At 35.5% G+C, this 15343-nt stretch overlaps 1 protein-coding gene and 1 pseudogene across 1 annotated transcript; both read right to left on the bottom strand.

Moving 5' to 3' along the window:
• Positions 1–209: 209 nt before the first annotated feature.
• Positions 210–8491, bottom strand: LOC146914964 (uncharacterized; annotated as a pseudogene).
• A 2150-nt stretch (positions 8492–10641) lies between these two features.
• Positions 10642–11823, bottom strand: LOC146914963 (uncharacterized). The gene is made up of 6 exons (XM_085721185.1): positions 11674–11823; positions 11357–11597; positions 11148–11201; positions 10904–11041; positions 10743–10827; positions 10642–10648 (listed from the first exon to the last, which is right to left on the bottom strand). The coding sequence occupies exons 1-6, from the start codon at positions 11821–11823 to the stop codon at positions 10642–10644; spliced, it is 675 nt and encodes a 224-aa protein (XP_085577311.1).
• Positions 11824–15343: the final 3520 nt, after the last annotated feature.

The raw sequence follows: 15343 nt of genomic DNA, 5'->3' as shown, positions 1-15343 counted from the left end.
GGATCTCTACTATTATTATGAATAAAATGCAATAAGTTTCTTCTTGTCAAAAAAAATTGTAATAAATTGGTCTTTTATGTTTTTTCGGTACCACGTAGGTCTTATAAGCTAATTAATTGTAACAAACTAGTCCATTAACTATTTTTCGTAACACTTAGGTCCTTTAAGTTATTTAATTGAAACGTTTAGGCATCAAATAACTTATATTTCTAAGATCTAAAATCCCCAACCTGAAACAAAAACAAAAGTATCTTAAATTAAGACATTAAAGACCACAACGTTTGTGATGCAATATACTAGATAATGTAACACCCTGTTTTCCCAATATAAAAATTTCATCGTAAAATCAGAGTATTTTAAATCACAACGGAATGTCACATAATTCTTTAAATCGTAAAATGGATAATAATGATTATCTCTCAATTCAATATCAAATTCTAAAATCATGCAGCGGAAAAATAGTTCAACATATCATAGTCTTGGCACGCAGGCCTTATTAGGAAATCTCATCAAACTTGGTTCAACGTTTATTCATGAAAAGACACGTAAGGAATAGATAAGAAAGCAAGCCCCATCCCGTTACGTATCAGAGCACCTAGACACGAACCACAGCTAGTCCTGGTTACCTGCGCGTTACCAACGTAAGGGCAACATTACAACAGAAGGGGTGAGATTTCACAGTCAATAAATTAAGCATACAATTCATTAAAATGCATTTAACAACATAAACATTATTAACATATCAAACATTTATAATTTCATAATCAAATACCATTACTAAATATCGTCATTAGATCATAATCAACTTAACACTTGACTCGAAAAAAATGACTCAACTTAACAATGCAACTCTTATCAACTCAACAACTTAACAACTTTAAACCATCATGGACTTCTTGATATGCAAATGCATGTGGTACCAATCAACAACATAAATGAGCATAATAGGCTCTTCAACGTGTGAGCACAAAGGCTACCGGGCCTAAAGCCCCCAACTTTAATGAGCACAAAGGCTGCCGGGCCTAAAGCCCCCAACTTTAATGAGTATGCAATGGACTCAACTTTCCAACAACTTAGACAACATCTTGAACAACTTCTTAATTTCTGACAATATAGACCGACTCATGCAACTTTAAGACATCAACAGTCAACAGCAGACAACAGCAGCAAAGTACAGCATATAATAACACTTGAATGCATTAACATCATCTAAAGAATGAATTACATCAACATAATTATCATAAAGCATCATAATATCACTCATGCAACATCACTACTAATCTCAGTCACCTGAACAGACTTCTGGAGCTTCTGAAAGTATCCTAAACATCTCTCTTTCTTACTTCTAAGGTCAACTCATGACTACACGTGCGAAAGGTTCGCATCGGACAATTTTGGGCAACTAACAGCCTAACTCGAAGTCGCGAGTAACCTTGCTCGCAATGGCGAGCAAAGCGTGCATCCTGGGGTTCCTAAGTCCTTGCTCGCAATGGCGGGCTACTTTGCTCGCAATGGCGAGCTTACAGGTACTCGCAGTTGCGAGTTGTAGTGCTCGCAGTGGCGAGCGATGGAGTCTAGCTCACAATTGCGAGCGATGAATGTCAGTACGGCCAGAAACCTAAAAATTGCAACTTTTCACCTATCTTCATGATTCTTTCATCCAAATAGAATCTAATTATCATCTTAGTCAGTATCTAAGGTCTGTACACTAATTTTGCATCAATCTAACATCTTTTCATGGTTCAATCATCAAAATCGGACCTAAACCTAATTCCCAATTCTCATCAAAACTCAACCTAATCATGCTAAATTCATTCTAAAGAATTATACCCTTAATAATATTGAAAGTTAGTCTCACCCTTACCTGATTTTAGCAGAAATCGCAGCCTTCTCTCTCTAGTTCTCCTCTTCTGACTTTTTCTCCAAAAACGTACGTACTATTTTTTTCTAGCTTATGTCTGTCTATTTATCTCTTCCTTTTACTCTTCTCACTACTAAATTACTCATCTCACAACACAGCCCAAATTCTAATATTTTATTTTATTTCTTATATCTTATTTTATTTAATAATAAAATAAGTCTCAACACCTCATAACATCTCTAAAAATCATAACATCGCATATATCACATAATTTTCAGATAAATCACATATCAATCATGTAAATCACTTAAATCATAAATCATATAAGTATATAAATATATTTCTAAACCTCATGGAATTAATTAAATAATTAAAACGGGCGTTACAACTCTCCCTAACTTATAGAATTTTCGTCCTCGAAAATTTTCCTCAAGCAAACAACTCTAGATAAGACTCCATCATCTTACTCTCTAGCTCCCACGTCAAGCTTTCACCAGTTACTCCACTCCAAACGACTCTCACTAGAGGTATCTCCTTGCCTCTCAACGTATTCACCTTGTTCAAGTACACATACTCTCAACAAATCTTCGAGTGACTGAATCGTTCTTTCCGACTGACCATCTGTTTGGGGATGATAAGCCGAACTCAATCTCAACTTAGAGCCTAAAGCCTCTTGCAAACTCTTCCAAAATCTCGAAGTAAATCTTGGATCTCTATCTGACACAATGCTTGAAGGAACACCATGCAACTTCACCATATCTCGAATATAAATTTCCGCCAACTGAGCTACAGGAAAACTAATATTGATCGGAATGAAGTGTGCCGACTTCGTCAATCTATCAACAATCACCCAAAAAGCGTCATTCCCTTTAGGAGTATTCGGCAAACTCGTCACAAAATCCATGGATATACTATCCCATTTCCATTCTGTACATCCAACGGTGTCATCAACCCAGCAGGTTTCTGATGTTCGACCTTCGACTTCTGACAAATCAAACAAGAGTACACAAATTGTGCTACATCACGTTTCAATCCAGACCACCAAAACAACTTCTTCAAGTCATGATACATCTTTGTAGCTCCCGGATGAATACGTAAGCTACTCCTATGACTCTCTTCAAGAATCATCTTTATCTCAACATTGTCTGGAATACAAATCCTACCTCGAAAACCCAACACACCTTGATCATCGACCTTAAAGTCACTATCTTCGGTCTGATTACTAGCAACCAACAAGTCCACAAACTTAACATCGACTTTCTGCGCATCTTTAACACTTTTCAAGAAATCGTTATCAATTTTCAGCATTCCTAGTTTAACACTCTGATACGACATTCCACAACTAAGCTCAAATCTCTAAACTGTTCAAGCAACTCAAACTCTTTAACCATCATAGCAGACATACGCAAAGTCTTCCTACTTAAGGCATCTGCAATAACATTAGCTTTACCTGGATGATAATTCAAACCAAAGTCATAATCTTTCAACAATTCCAGCCATCTTGGTTGTCTCATATTTAATTCTTTCTGATCAAACAAATACTTCAAGCTCTTGTGATCACTAAACACCTCAAATCTCGAACCATACCAGTAATGTCTCCAAATCTTGAGCACAAATACAACTGCAGCTAATTCAAGATCATGAGTAGGATAGTTTCGTTCATGAATTCTCAACTGTCTTGATGCATAAGCAACTACTTTACCATCTTGCATAAGCACACCGCCTAAGCCTAATTTGGACGCATCACAATACACCACAAAGGTTCATCAAGTTTCGGCAAAATCAAAATTGGAGCCGTCGTCAACCGCTTCTTCAATTCATTAAAATTGTTCTCACAATGTACATCACACACAAAGGTCTTACCTTTACACGTCAACTGCGTTAACGGATGTGCCAACTTAGAAAATCCTTCTATAAATCTGCGGTAATAACCTGCCAAGAAAACTTACCTCTTTCAACCAGAATTCGCACTTTGACAACTTAGCATAAAGCTTCTTCTCTTTCAGCACTTGCAAAACAATCTTCAAATTCTCAACACGTTCTTCTTCAGACTTGGAGTAGATCAAAATATCATCAATGAATACTACCACAAATCGATCCAATAATGCATGAAAAATGCGATCCATATACTTCATAAACACACCAGGTCACCTTATATTCATAGTGTCCATATCGCGTCCTAAAGCCGTCTTCTGCATATCTTCATCTTTTACTTTAATCTGGTGATAACCCGACCTCAAGTCAATCTTGCTGAACACAAGTGCACCCACTAACTGGTCCATCAAGTCATCAATTCTAGGAAGTGGATACCTATTCTTTATGGTTACTTTGTTCAACTGTCGATAGTCAATGCATAACCTCATACTACCATCTTTCTTCTTCACTATCAACACTGGCGCTCCCCAAGGTGAAACGTTTGGTCTAATAAACTTCTTATCAAGCAAATCCTCCAACTGTTTCTTCAACTCAGCCAACTCAGAAACTGACATACGATAAGGTGTCATAGACACAAGCTTAGTTCCCGAAAAAAGATCAATAGAAAATTCAACCTTTCTCTCTGGCAGTACATCAGGAATTTCATTAGGAAAAACTTCAGGAAATCGCACACCACTCGCAACTTATCAATCACTGCTTGATTCTCCAAAGATAAGGATGCCATCAAGGAAAACATCAAAATTCCATCGCGTTCTAACTGCTTCAGCTGCTTAGTAAACAAACTCTGCTCTACTTCCTTCTTCGGCGGAAGAAAAGTACACCAACTTACCAAAACAATTAATATGGACATGGTTGTACTCCTACCAGTCCATACAAAGGGTTAAACAACAAACAGCAACCAAGACAACTCAAATACAGTACAAAACTGTAATACGACACAACACGACTCTACTACTTGGCCGGACGGACCGACCTGCTCTGATACCAATTGAAACACCCCGTTTTCCCAACATAAAGATTTCATCGTAAAATCAGAGTATTTTAAATCACAACGGAATGTCACATAATTCTTTAAATCGTAAAATGGATAATAATGATTATTTCTCAATTCAATATCAAATTCTGAAATCATACAGCGGAAAAATAGTTCAACATATCATAGTCTTGGCACGCAGGCCTTATTAGGAAATCTCATCAAACTTGGTTCAACGTTTATTCATGAAAAGACATGTAAGGAATAGATAAGAAAGCAAGCCCCATCCCGTTACGTATCAGAGCACCTAGACACGAACCACAGCTAGTCCTGGTTACCTGCGCGTTACCAACGTAAGGGCAACATTACAACAGAAGGGGTGAGATTTCACAGTCAATAAATTAAGCATACAATTCATTAAAATGCATTTAACAACATAAACAGTATTAACATATCAAACATTTATAATTTCATAATCAAATACCATTACTAAATATCGTCATTAGATCATAATCAACTTAACACTTGACTCGAAAAAAATGACTCAACTTAACAATGCAACTCTTATCAACTCAACAACTTAACAACTTTAAACCATCATGGACTTCTTGATATGCAAATGCATGTGGTACCAATCAACAACATAAATGAGCATAATAGGCTCTTCAACTTGTGAGCACAAAGGCTGCCGGGCCTAAAGCCCCCAACTTTAATGAGCACAAAGGCTGCCGGGCCTAAAGCCCCCAACTTTAATGAGTATGCAATGGACTCAACTTTCCAACAACTTAGACAACATCTTGAACAACTTATACAACTCATAATCATGGACAACTTCTTAATTTCTGACAATATAGACCGACTCATGCAACTTCAAGACATCAACAGTCAACAGCAGACAACAGCAGCAAAGTACAGCATATAATAACACTTGAATGCATTAACATCATCTAAGGAATGAATTACATCAACATAATTATCATAAAGCATCATAATATCACTCATGCAACATCACTACTAATCTCAGTCACCTGAACAGACTTCTGGAGCTTCTGAAAGTATCATAAACAACTCTCTTTCTTACTTCTAAGGTCAACTCATGACTACACGTGCGAAATGTTCGCATCAGACAATTTTGGGCAACTAACAGCCTAACTCGCAGTGGCGAGTAACCTTGCTCGCAATGGCGAGCAAAGCGTGCATCGTGGGGTTCCTAAGTCCTTGCTAGCAATGGCGAGCTACTTTGCTCGCAATGGCGAGCTTACAGGTACTCGCAGTTGCGAGTTGTAGTGCTCGCAGTGGCGAGCGATGGAGTCTAGCTCGCAATTGCGAGTGTTCTTGCTCGCAGTTGCGAGCGATGAATGTCAGTACGGTCAGAAACCTAAAAATTGCAACTTTTCACCTATCTTCATGATTCTTTCATCCAAATAGCATCTAATTATCATCTTAGTCAGTATCTAAGGTTTGTACACTAATTTTGCATCAATCTAACATCTTTTCATGTTTCAATCATCAAAATCGGACCTAAACCTAATTCCCAATTCTCATCAAAACTCAACCTAATCATGCTAAATTCATTCTAAAGAATTATACCCTTAATAATATTGAAAGTTAGTCTCACCCTTACCTGGTTTTAGCAGAAATCGCAGCCTTCTCTCTCTAGTTCTCCTCTTCTGACTTTTTCTCCAAAAACGTACGTACTATTTTTTTCTAGCTTATGTCTGTCTATTTATCTCTTCCTTTTACTCTTCTCACTACTAAATTACTCATCTCACAACACAGCCCAAATTCTAATATTTTATTTTATTTCTTATATCTTATTTTATTTAATAATAAAATAAGTCTCAACACCTCATAACATCTCTAAAAATCATAACATCGCATATATCACATAATTTTCAGATAAATCACATATCAATCATGTAAATCACTTAAATCATAAATCATATAAGTATACAAATATATTTCTAAACCTCATGGAATTAATTAAATAATTAAGACGGGCGTTACAGATAACACTAACCATAAAAGGGAACTTCAAAGAAGATATTCCAAGAAGAATATGGTCCAGTATCTGTAACATTGCAGCACCACTTTCATCCTCGACGGATATTTCAAACCTAAACCTAACACATTAAAAACTACACATGCAATTAAATTAAATCACCAAGTGCATGATACAAAGTAAATAACCAATAGAACAATACTCCAAACTCCATACTTTGGTGTGAGGTTGAAGGAAGTATGATGACATGCATCACAAAGATAAAATCCAAACTCATTTCCCATGAAATTGTTGCAGTCACAAACTGGATAGAATCATTGATCCACTCTAACAAATCCAGCAATACGCCCACATACAATAATGTAACCACCTTCAGGTGTGGCCAACAACCCTTTGATAGTTTTCTTAGGGTACATCTTGCAAAAAGACAGAGACACATCCTCACTCATTCTCATATTTGGTTGGAGTTTCATACTAGGAGATTTTGGATCAGCAGTTAGCAATCTATATTAAAAAATCAACGATCAAATAGTTAAGGACAAACACGCTATACATGAACACCAGAAAATAAACGCATGGCATAAAATATAAATCTACCTATCCAGAAATTGTGTAACTTCTCGTATGGTTGGATTGAAATCAAGTTTTGTAATATCTTTCTCGCCACACACAACAGGAGTTCCTTACATACATGATAAATTCAACAACTTAAAAGAAGTAAAACACATATAAGTTCTATATCACACAAAAATACGTATGAGAAAAATTACCATTTTCATCAATGACTTTGGCAAATTGCATCACAACAATAGGTAACCTAAGGTACACCTTCTTAAACATATCATGGAATTGTCCAATGTACTTACCAGTCAGTGCACACTCGAACTTAGACCTATACAAATTTATTTTAAAAAAGTAATATCACAACCCAACATACATCACAATAGATCAAATTAGAAACCAATGTAATTTCATTCAAGAATTTTCTTACCTTTCATAAGTTAGCTCAAACTTTAAAACACTACTGAGACAATTAGTAGAGTCAAGGAAATACTCATGATGCATGGCAGTCAATAATCCTATGACATCTAAAAAACAAAAATTGCAGCTTCATGGATCAGTAACTCTGAAATTCATTATAAATCTCAAAACACCAAATAAAAAAATCATTTTTGCTCACTAACTAACTGCATGCTTGTAGCCACGAGTCTTCTTCAACAGATCAGGCGAAGGAATCAGCGATAAGCGGCATTCTGGGATAGCAAAGCATCTAGTTGCAAGCAGCTCAGTATCAGGATGAAAAACGATACAGTTTGGGCCAGAAGTTGACATAAAATCCTCCCAAGTTTGGCAAAACACTGAACATGGTAATGACATAAACACGATTTTCCACCAACATTGGCCTAAATTGTTCAACACAATATGCAGGCACACTAGCATGCATACGATACCTCTATACAACACACATGGTTTAACTCATGAGATACAAAAAAAAAAAAAAACAACAATCAACGCTATGAAATATGCACACCACATAGAACAAAACACTGTAAATATATTTTATACCTCAACATCCATCAACAATAACTCAGTTAAGTTCCCCCTACCAGGAATGAGTGTGCTCTCAACATCCCATGCACGCAAACCTCTCACAATTATGGACCAGTTAGTTCTATTAGGCTCAAGTGCAATCAAACGTGATTTGGCGAAGATCATGTTCAACAATTAGTTTTTTAAGAGTTTTTTGATAAAGTAAATGGACGACCAAAGAACTACTTGGCTAAATCCCCTATAGTATCTATACTTAGAATATGCCTTTGTAAATAAGAAATTCAAGTATGACCCTTCATAAGTGCACATATGTTTTCTATATATAGAATGCCAACCTTTTGTGTTCTACCACTTTCCATTAAAAAAAAAAAACAAAAACCACTACAAAATAAACAGTAAAATAAAGAGATACAAGAAGTGGGCATCTATGGTCCCACATGGCACCCACAAACCCTGAATTATAGCAGGGCAATGAGTGTAAGAGTTGGGTTCAAAGTTGAAATTTTACCTCACTGTAAATAAGGCTACTGTAAAAATAACATGCAAGAGAGTGTACTTAATCCACAAAAGTTTGTGCACCAAACCACTGTAACAACAGTATATGTTGTACATATCCATCCCACATTTGGAAAATGAAAATGCATAAAAAACAATAACAATTGAGGAAAGGTTATTCCATGAATTACACCACTCAGTGAAAACAATGCCACATCCAAAAATCGATTTCATCCTTGATTGTTTTAGACGCATAACTGCTCCAACTCTTTTAAAAAAATTAAAATTCAACATCAGTTTTTTCAACCATTCATCAATATATTTTTTTTCTTCTGTCATTATACTTCATTTATAAATATTAATATTCATTTAAACATACCAGCAAGTTGAATCCAATAAACTTGTATTCACATTCTTAATGAAATTTATGGCGTGTACAAGTCTTAAAACAATGCTAGAAGTGACAATAGTTAACACACTAAACACAACAGCCAATAAATACTGAATCGCAATCAATTAGCAGCAGCAATCATGATAAATTCAGAAAAATAACCAATTAGATGTTACTTCACACTACTTACTATGGGAAGATGTATAAACTATTATAAAGGATGGCCTAAGAAAGATGACATTAAATATAATAGGATGTGTACATATGTCACCAATGGAGGGAAAATGAACAATAAACTATTTGGAAAGTAGCACAATAATTCAAGGACAAAAACCACAAAAAACAACAAACATTTGGACCACACCAATACAATGAAAGTGCAATTTTATAGTTCAACAAAAAAAATGGAAATTGGACTATTCGAAACCTTCATATATCAAAAGAGAGATACACATCAATTACTACTTACACCAATATACAAATAAAATTTAAAACACCATCTAAATTTTTTTGACAAATTGACATATTGATCGAACCAACACCTGTAAAACATGTTGTGTAACTTGTTTTATTTTGGAGAGAGACACCTGGCTTTTGAAACAAATATGAATAATGTCTCTGCTTGTAAAGTTATAAGAAATGCAAGTAACATGATAGTGTTCCTCCGAGACAAATTAATAAGCGTGCTTACTATTAAATAATCCTTGTATGTTAATAAATGACCAACTGACTTATTTTTTGTTGTCTACCTTTTTCGATAGCGATGGATTTACTCAATGGAAATTGTTATTAATTATAATAACATGCGTAAGGACAATATAAATGTGCCTTTGTTCTAATTTTCATAAAAAATGATTGAAGACAAAACTAACAAATCATGCATATGGAATTAATAGAAGAAGATGATGGAACAACAAAAAATATAGGAGCAATTACAACATAAATACAATATAACCAAATTAAATAGTTAAGATACAATACACATAATTACAAAGCTACATGACAATTATACAAATTAAAAGTTCATCTGCCAGTACACAAAGTCACAACCACAACAACTGAGGGCACAACACATTTGTCTATCGCTGTAAAATGCAAAAAAACAAAATGACCATATGCTGTGGAGACTGGTTCCCCAAAAAACACGATGAAAAGAACACACACCGTAAGCTCTGATTATATCCAAAACCTAGAATACTCAGAAGGCAATCCAAGTAGATGCTGAAAAACAAAAACACACAACAAACATTAGGACACAACGCAAATAGATATTCAAAAGCAAAAACTTAAGAACAATCGACCACAACAGACCAAATCAGATATAACCCATTAAGAACACAAACAAATATCAAACCAAAAATTCAACAAAAGATTGAACAGCTCGTCAAGAAAAAATAGAAATTTAGCTGCAATGTTGTATCAAAGTAATCAATCTACAATCTACAATCAAAGTACAACAAAGTACAACAATTACACATACAAATGTGTATCAAAATTTAGGATGCAACAAAATAACACAAATCATGCTTCATACGTTTCTCTGAAAGCAACAACCTCAGGGACATCCAGATTAACTAAAAGTCTTGTAGTATTCTTAACATTCTGCAAAGTTGGCTTCTCTGCATCAAATAAATATCCATGTAAACTACATATCACAATCGAAGACAACGAATTAGCCCCACACATAAAACACACCTCTAAAAATTTTCACTTTAGCAAATTGCACGACAACAACAGGTAATCCGTCAACCCCTTTAGACATGAGTCTATTCCAAGATGCAGCATAATCACCAAAAAACACGCATTCAATCTTGCCAATGGGGACATAGATAACTCAGTCAATATATAGAAATATAAGATACAAAAACTCTATATCAAACAACAATAAATAATCACTTGTGATCAGTTATCTCAAAGACAACCATCCTAGTGATATTACCGTCCCTCACATACTCCCTCTCTTCAGACACAACAGTAACCAATCCTATAACATCTACATCACAAACACCAGTTTCAAAACCAATAGCCAACAACAAAAACAGTGAATATGATTGCATCATAAATTCAAGACATGAAAATGTTAAGGAATGAAATGTAAATTTTTAAAACATATAAGCATATCAACTAAGAATTCATACTCCACCGTACGATTGGAAACATCGACAATGGAGCTGAAAGATAACCCATACATTGGAATCAATGAGCTTGTGCATGGATGTAATTTGGTAGTCATCTGAAAAACCATCTTGTATGGATGCATAGCTGCACGATATGACCCAGAACTGGGGGCAACAAAGAAGAATGATATCTTGTATACCTCACCTTCCTTCAACCTCCGTCCAAACACATAAATGAGATGTTTTTTAACAGTTGCTTGAACCTTACAACCCTAGACAATCAAACACCACACAATTGTTAAGTACAAAACCAGTAAAATATTATAAAGAGGAGTCATCGTCGAATACCATTTCATCTAAGAGAACCATCTCAAGTGAATTAGCTTGATCCAGCTTCAAGAAAGTTGGAACCTCCCAAAGTCGAACCACTCTAACCTTGATCCTCCATGTCAGTCGACCAAGAACAATCTCAGAAACTGAATCAAGTGACTTATCCATGCTACCTTTGAAGCTTGTCAATTTATCAAAGGTATGAAGATGAATTTGGGAATGCAATCAAACTGAACGCACAAACAAATTAAATAGAGGGTCGGAAGCAAAACACCCAACAACAAAACAAAAATACAATTAGCACAAGAATACAAACCCACAACAGCCAGAAAATAAATCTAACCCCACCACCAATAAATAATGGATTTGTACGCAAGGGTCACCAGAAAATCTGTCAAAGCAAAAACCCTTTATCTGAAAAATCCAAATTAAATTCCTGCACAATCCGTATCAACATCAGGAACACGCAATAAACCATGCAACGAAGTCTTCCCACAACAACTTTTGAATAATTCATCAAATAACGACGGAGAAGATGAAAAATAACGACCCACCACAAAATGGGATCTTACGAATTTAAACCCTCCTACAGTTTGAGTACTCACGGAACAGTGAAGCTCGCTATGTTAAGATTATAGATGGGATATCTAAAAAAAACACTACTAGAGTGTTTGGTTGTGCGTTTGGTTTAAGAAACTGTGCGTTTAGACTCCTTTTTGTCGTGGAAACAAGAAATACACATCTACCGCCTCTTTGGTGTGAAAACAAACACATGCTACAACATCATGTCAATTTGCATTTGAAGATGATTAAATGTTTAGAATGAATCAAGTAATTTTTTTGAATTTTGCTCTTCCCCCGGCACAAAACACTCACACCCAGCTCATCTGACGCATTTACCCATGTATTACTTAAGTAACGCTGCGCTACTTAACTCACGCATCGTGAGTTAAGTCACAGCATGAGTTAAGTCACACAGAGTTACTGTTTTCGTACAAAACGCATCAGTCCATACTCCAAGCACCATTTTCTTTCCCTCCACCTTCAAAAACCCAAAAAATGCGAATTTTTGGGTCAAAATCCTCATCCCAAATCATTGCAAATCTTCAGGAAGAAAGTTTATACGCTCATCAAGCACCAAATATCCGGTATTGTATCATCAAAACTCATCTCATTTTGGTGGTTTTTGTGCTCGGTTCGTCTGTTTTTCGTATGCAGTAGGGTTTGGTGCGCAAGTTAACTTGCGCAGGTGTTAAAGGATGCGTGACTTAAGTCATGCAGGAGTTAATGTGTTGCGTGACTTAAGTCACGCCACTGTACATTCCTATTTTTTGAATTTTTTGCGCCACTTTTGTTTTTGGTTAGCTTGTTGCATAAGTGATTTATTTATTCTTCCTTTGTAATTTTTTTATTCAATAGATATATAGTGAGATGGTTGACAATGTCGTGGGTGATGACGTTGAACCGAAACTGGAAAAAAATGAAGCTTCCGGCGATGCTTCCGGCGATGTCAAACCAACTGTTAATGTGAAACCGTTTAAAGTCAATATTCCATTTCAAGCTGGCATTGGTAAAATTGAAGAACCTAAACTGGTACCTATAGGTATTGTTTGCGAAGGTCGCGACACCGCCTCATTTTTTACAACAAATGGAAGATGGAAAGAGCGAGGCAAGTTACTTGATTGGGTTCGTCGACAAGGGGTAAGGGCCGGATTTAGTGTTTGTATAGATAAATCGTTATAAAAAGGTCGTACTTAACGATGCAATGTGAAAGGAGTGGGATATACAAGCCACCTAAGACAAGGAAGAAACCGAACCTTGAAGGCATCAGCTCAAGGAAATGTAATTGTTCGTTTAGGTTGAAAGGTTTCTTTGATAATGATACAAATGATTGGTGGATTGCAATGCTTTGTGGAATACACAACCATGACTTGGATGAAAAGTTATCTGGACACCTTATTACGGGTAGACTTAGTGCCTTGGAATATTCTCAAGCAATTTGAAGCAAAATAACAAAGAAAGTGTGACAACTATCAAGCAAGTGTACAATGTGCAAACAAGATGGCGCAAGGGGGAAAGAGGTAACAAGACGGAGTTGGAATACTTGATTTCTCAACACTTTTCATTATATTTTTGTGAAGTGAAACATGTCTGAAGATGCACAAGATCGAGTTAAACTTGAAGTTTGTTATGTAGATGTGAAAAAGAGGGCTTGATTGACTGTAAACCCCACCGACAAGTTGGACTAGTTGAAGGCATTACTTGACGACTTCTTTATCCATATTGGTTGAAATCATAGAACACGTGATGTGATAGTAAATGTGTCAGGCGTGGACTTGGGGGAGGATAAGGAAGAGGACTTCTGGAAGACCGTGTATTTTCCACAACTTCTCAAAGATGATAGCGACGTTGATTACATGTTTAGGTTAATGGTTGAGAATAACACTTTGTATCTTTTTGTTCGATCCGTTGAAGTGTAGTATTTATTTAAACGTAACAGTGTAATTTTTTCCGAATTTGTGTCCGTATTGTTGATTTTTAATGAATTTGTGTTTATGTAATTTAACGATGAATTTGGGTCATTTTGACCGTTTATGTGAGATTATGTAATTTTTGAAATTTATGGACAAATTTGTGTAATTTGGATCGTTTATGTGTCATTAAGTGTGTTTAAGTGATTACGGGTCATTACCGGCGAATTTGTGAAATTTGAACTATTTGGATCGTTATGTGTGATTATGTGATTGTGAGAAAAACAATGTTTTTGTGTAATTTTGATTGATTATGTCGTATTATCTGATAATCATGTAAAACTGGCGTAATTCGATTCAATTATGAGCGTGTAAAGATTACGGATCATTAGTGACACACTTTGCATTGAATGCATATCAGTACAACATTTAATGTTGTACATATATATCAATAGAGCGTGAGTTAACTCACGCATGTGTTAACACTTTGCGTGAGTTAACTCACGCATTTTTTTACACGTGCATGTTAAGTGTCGCAATGTTAGTTAACTAACACATAGTTTTATAATTGCGTTAGTTAACTAACGCAGGTGCATTTTAGACATGACTGTTGGCCGCGAGTGTTTTGTGTAGGGGGAAGAGCAAAAATCATTTTTTTTTGGGTAGAATGAAGCAAATTGATTGGTAGTAGTGTGAACCTTATATCCAACGGAAGTCCATATCGAAACATAATCCATGTAAATTACTTTTAGTCAAGTTTAATTATACATACTTTTTTAATCTATATTTAGTCACTCATTTACCGATTTAAGTAAAAGTGGCCACATATGCTTAATCCTTAAAGAGAAATGATATTTGTACAACCACTTTGTGACAACTTTTTGACAACTTTATCTCTCATATTCACATTATGTTTTAATTCTCTCTCTTTCTTTTTCTTTCTACATTGTTTTTGACCAATGAAAAGTGAGAAAAAAGTTGTCACAAAAGTTGTTTAAAATGGTTGTTCAAATATCACTACTCATCCTTAAATCATCAAATTATAACAATCTATACCTTCACAATTTTCTTTTAAAAAAAAAAAACTTGTGGAAAACATAATAAAAGGTGTGTGGACCCAAATATCGTTTCAAGTGACGTGGAAATAGTTTGGCGCAAATATGGAGGTAAGCGGAAGACAGAGTATGCAAGTGAACTGAACCATGAAACCTACATAA

The sequence above is a fragment of the Medicago sativa genome, chromosome 6 (genome assembly GCF_051527215.1).
Source record: "Medicago sativa cultivar Bolivia chromosome 6, Bolivia_mono, whole genome shotgun sequence".
Classification (NCBI taxonomy): Eukaryota; Viridiplantae; Streptophyta; class Magnoliopsida; order Fabales; family Fabaceae; genus Medicago; species Medicago sativa.
This window is presented reverse-complemented; position numbering and strand designations above follow the sequence as displayed.

What these genes read in the sequence shown, in the direction of transcription:
- LOC146914963 (XM_085721185.1), bottom strand. Translation starts at nt 11,823, where the DNA reads ATGGATAAGTCACTTGATTCAGTTTCTGAGATTGTTCTTGGTCGACTG. An exon ending in TGGTTCTCTTAGATGAAATG is followed by an intron (nt 11,598 to 11,673) that starts GTATTCGACGAT and finishes TTGATTGTCTAG; the next exon opens with GGTTGTAAGGTTCAAGCAAC. An exon ending in TAAAGTGAAAATTTTTAGAG is followed by an intron (nt 10,828 to 10,903) that starts GTGTGTTTTATG and finishes TATTTGATGCAG; the next exon opens with AGAAGCCAACTTTGCAGAAT.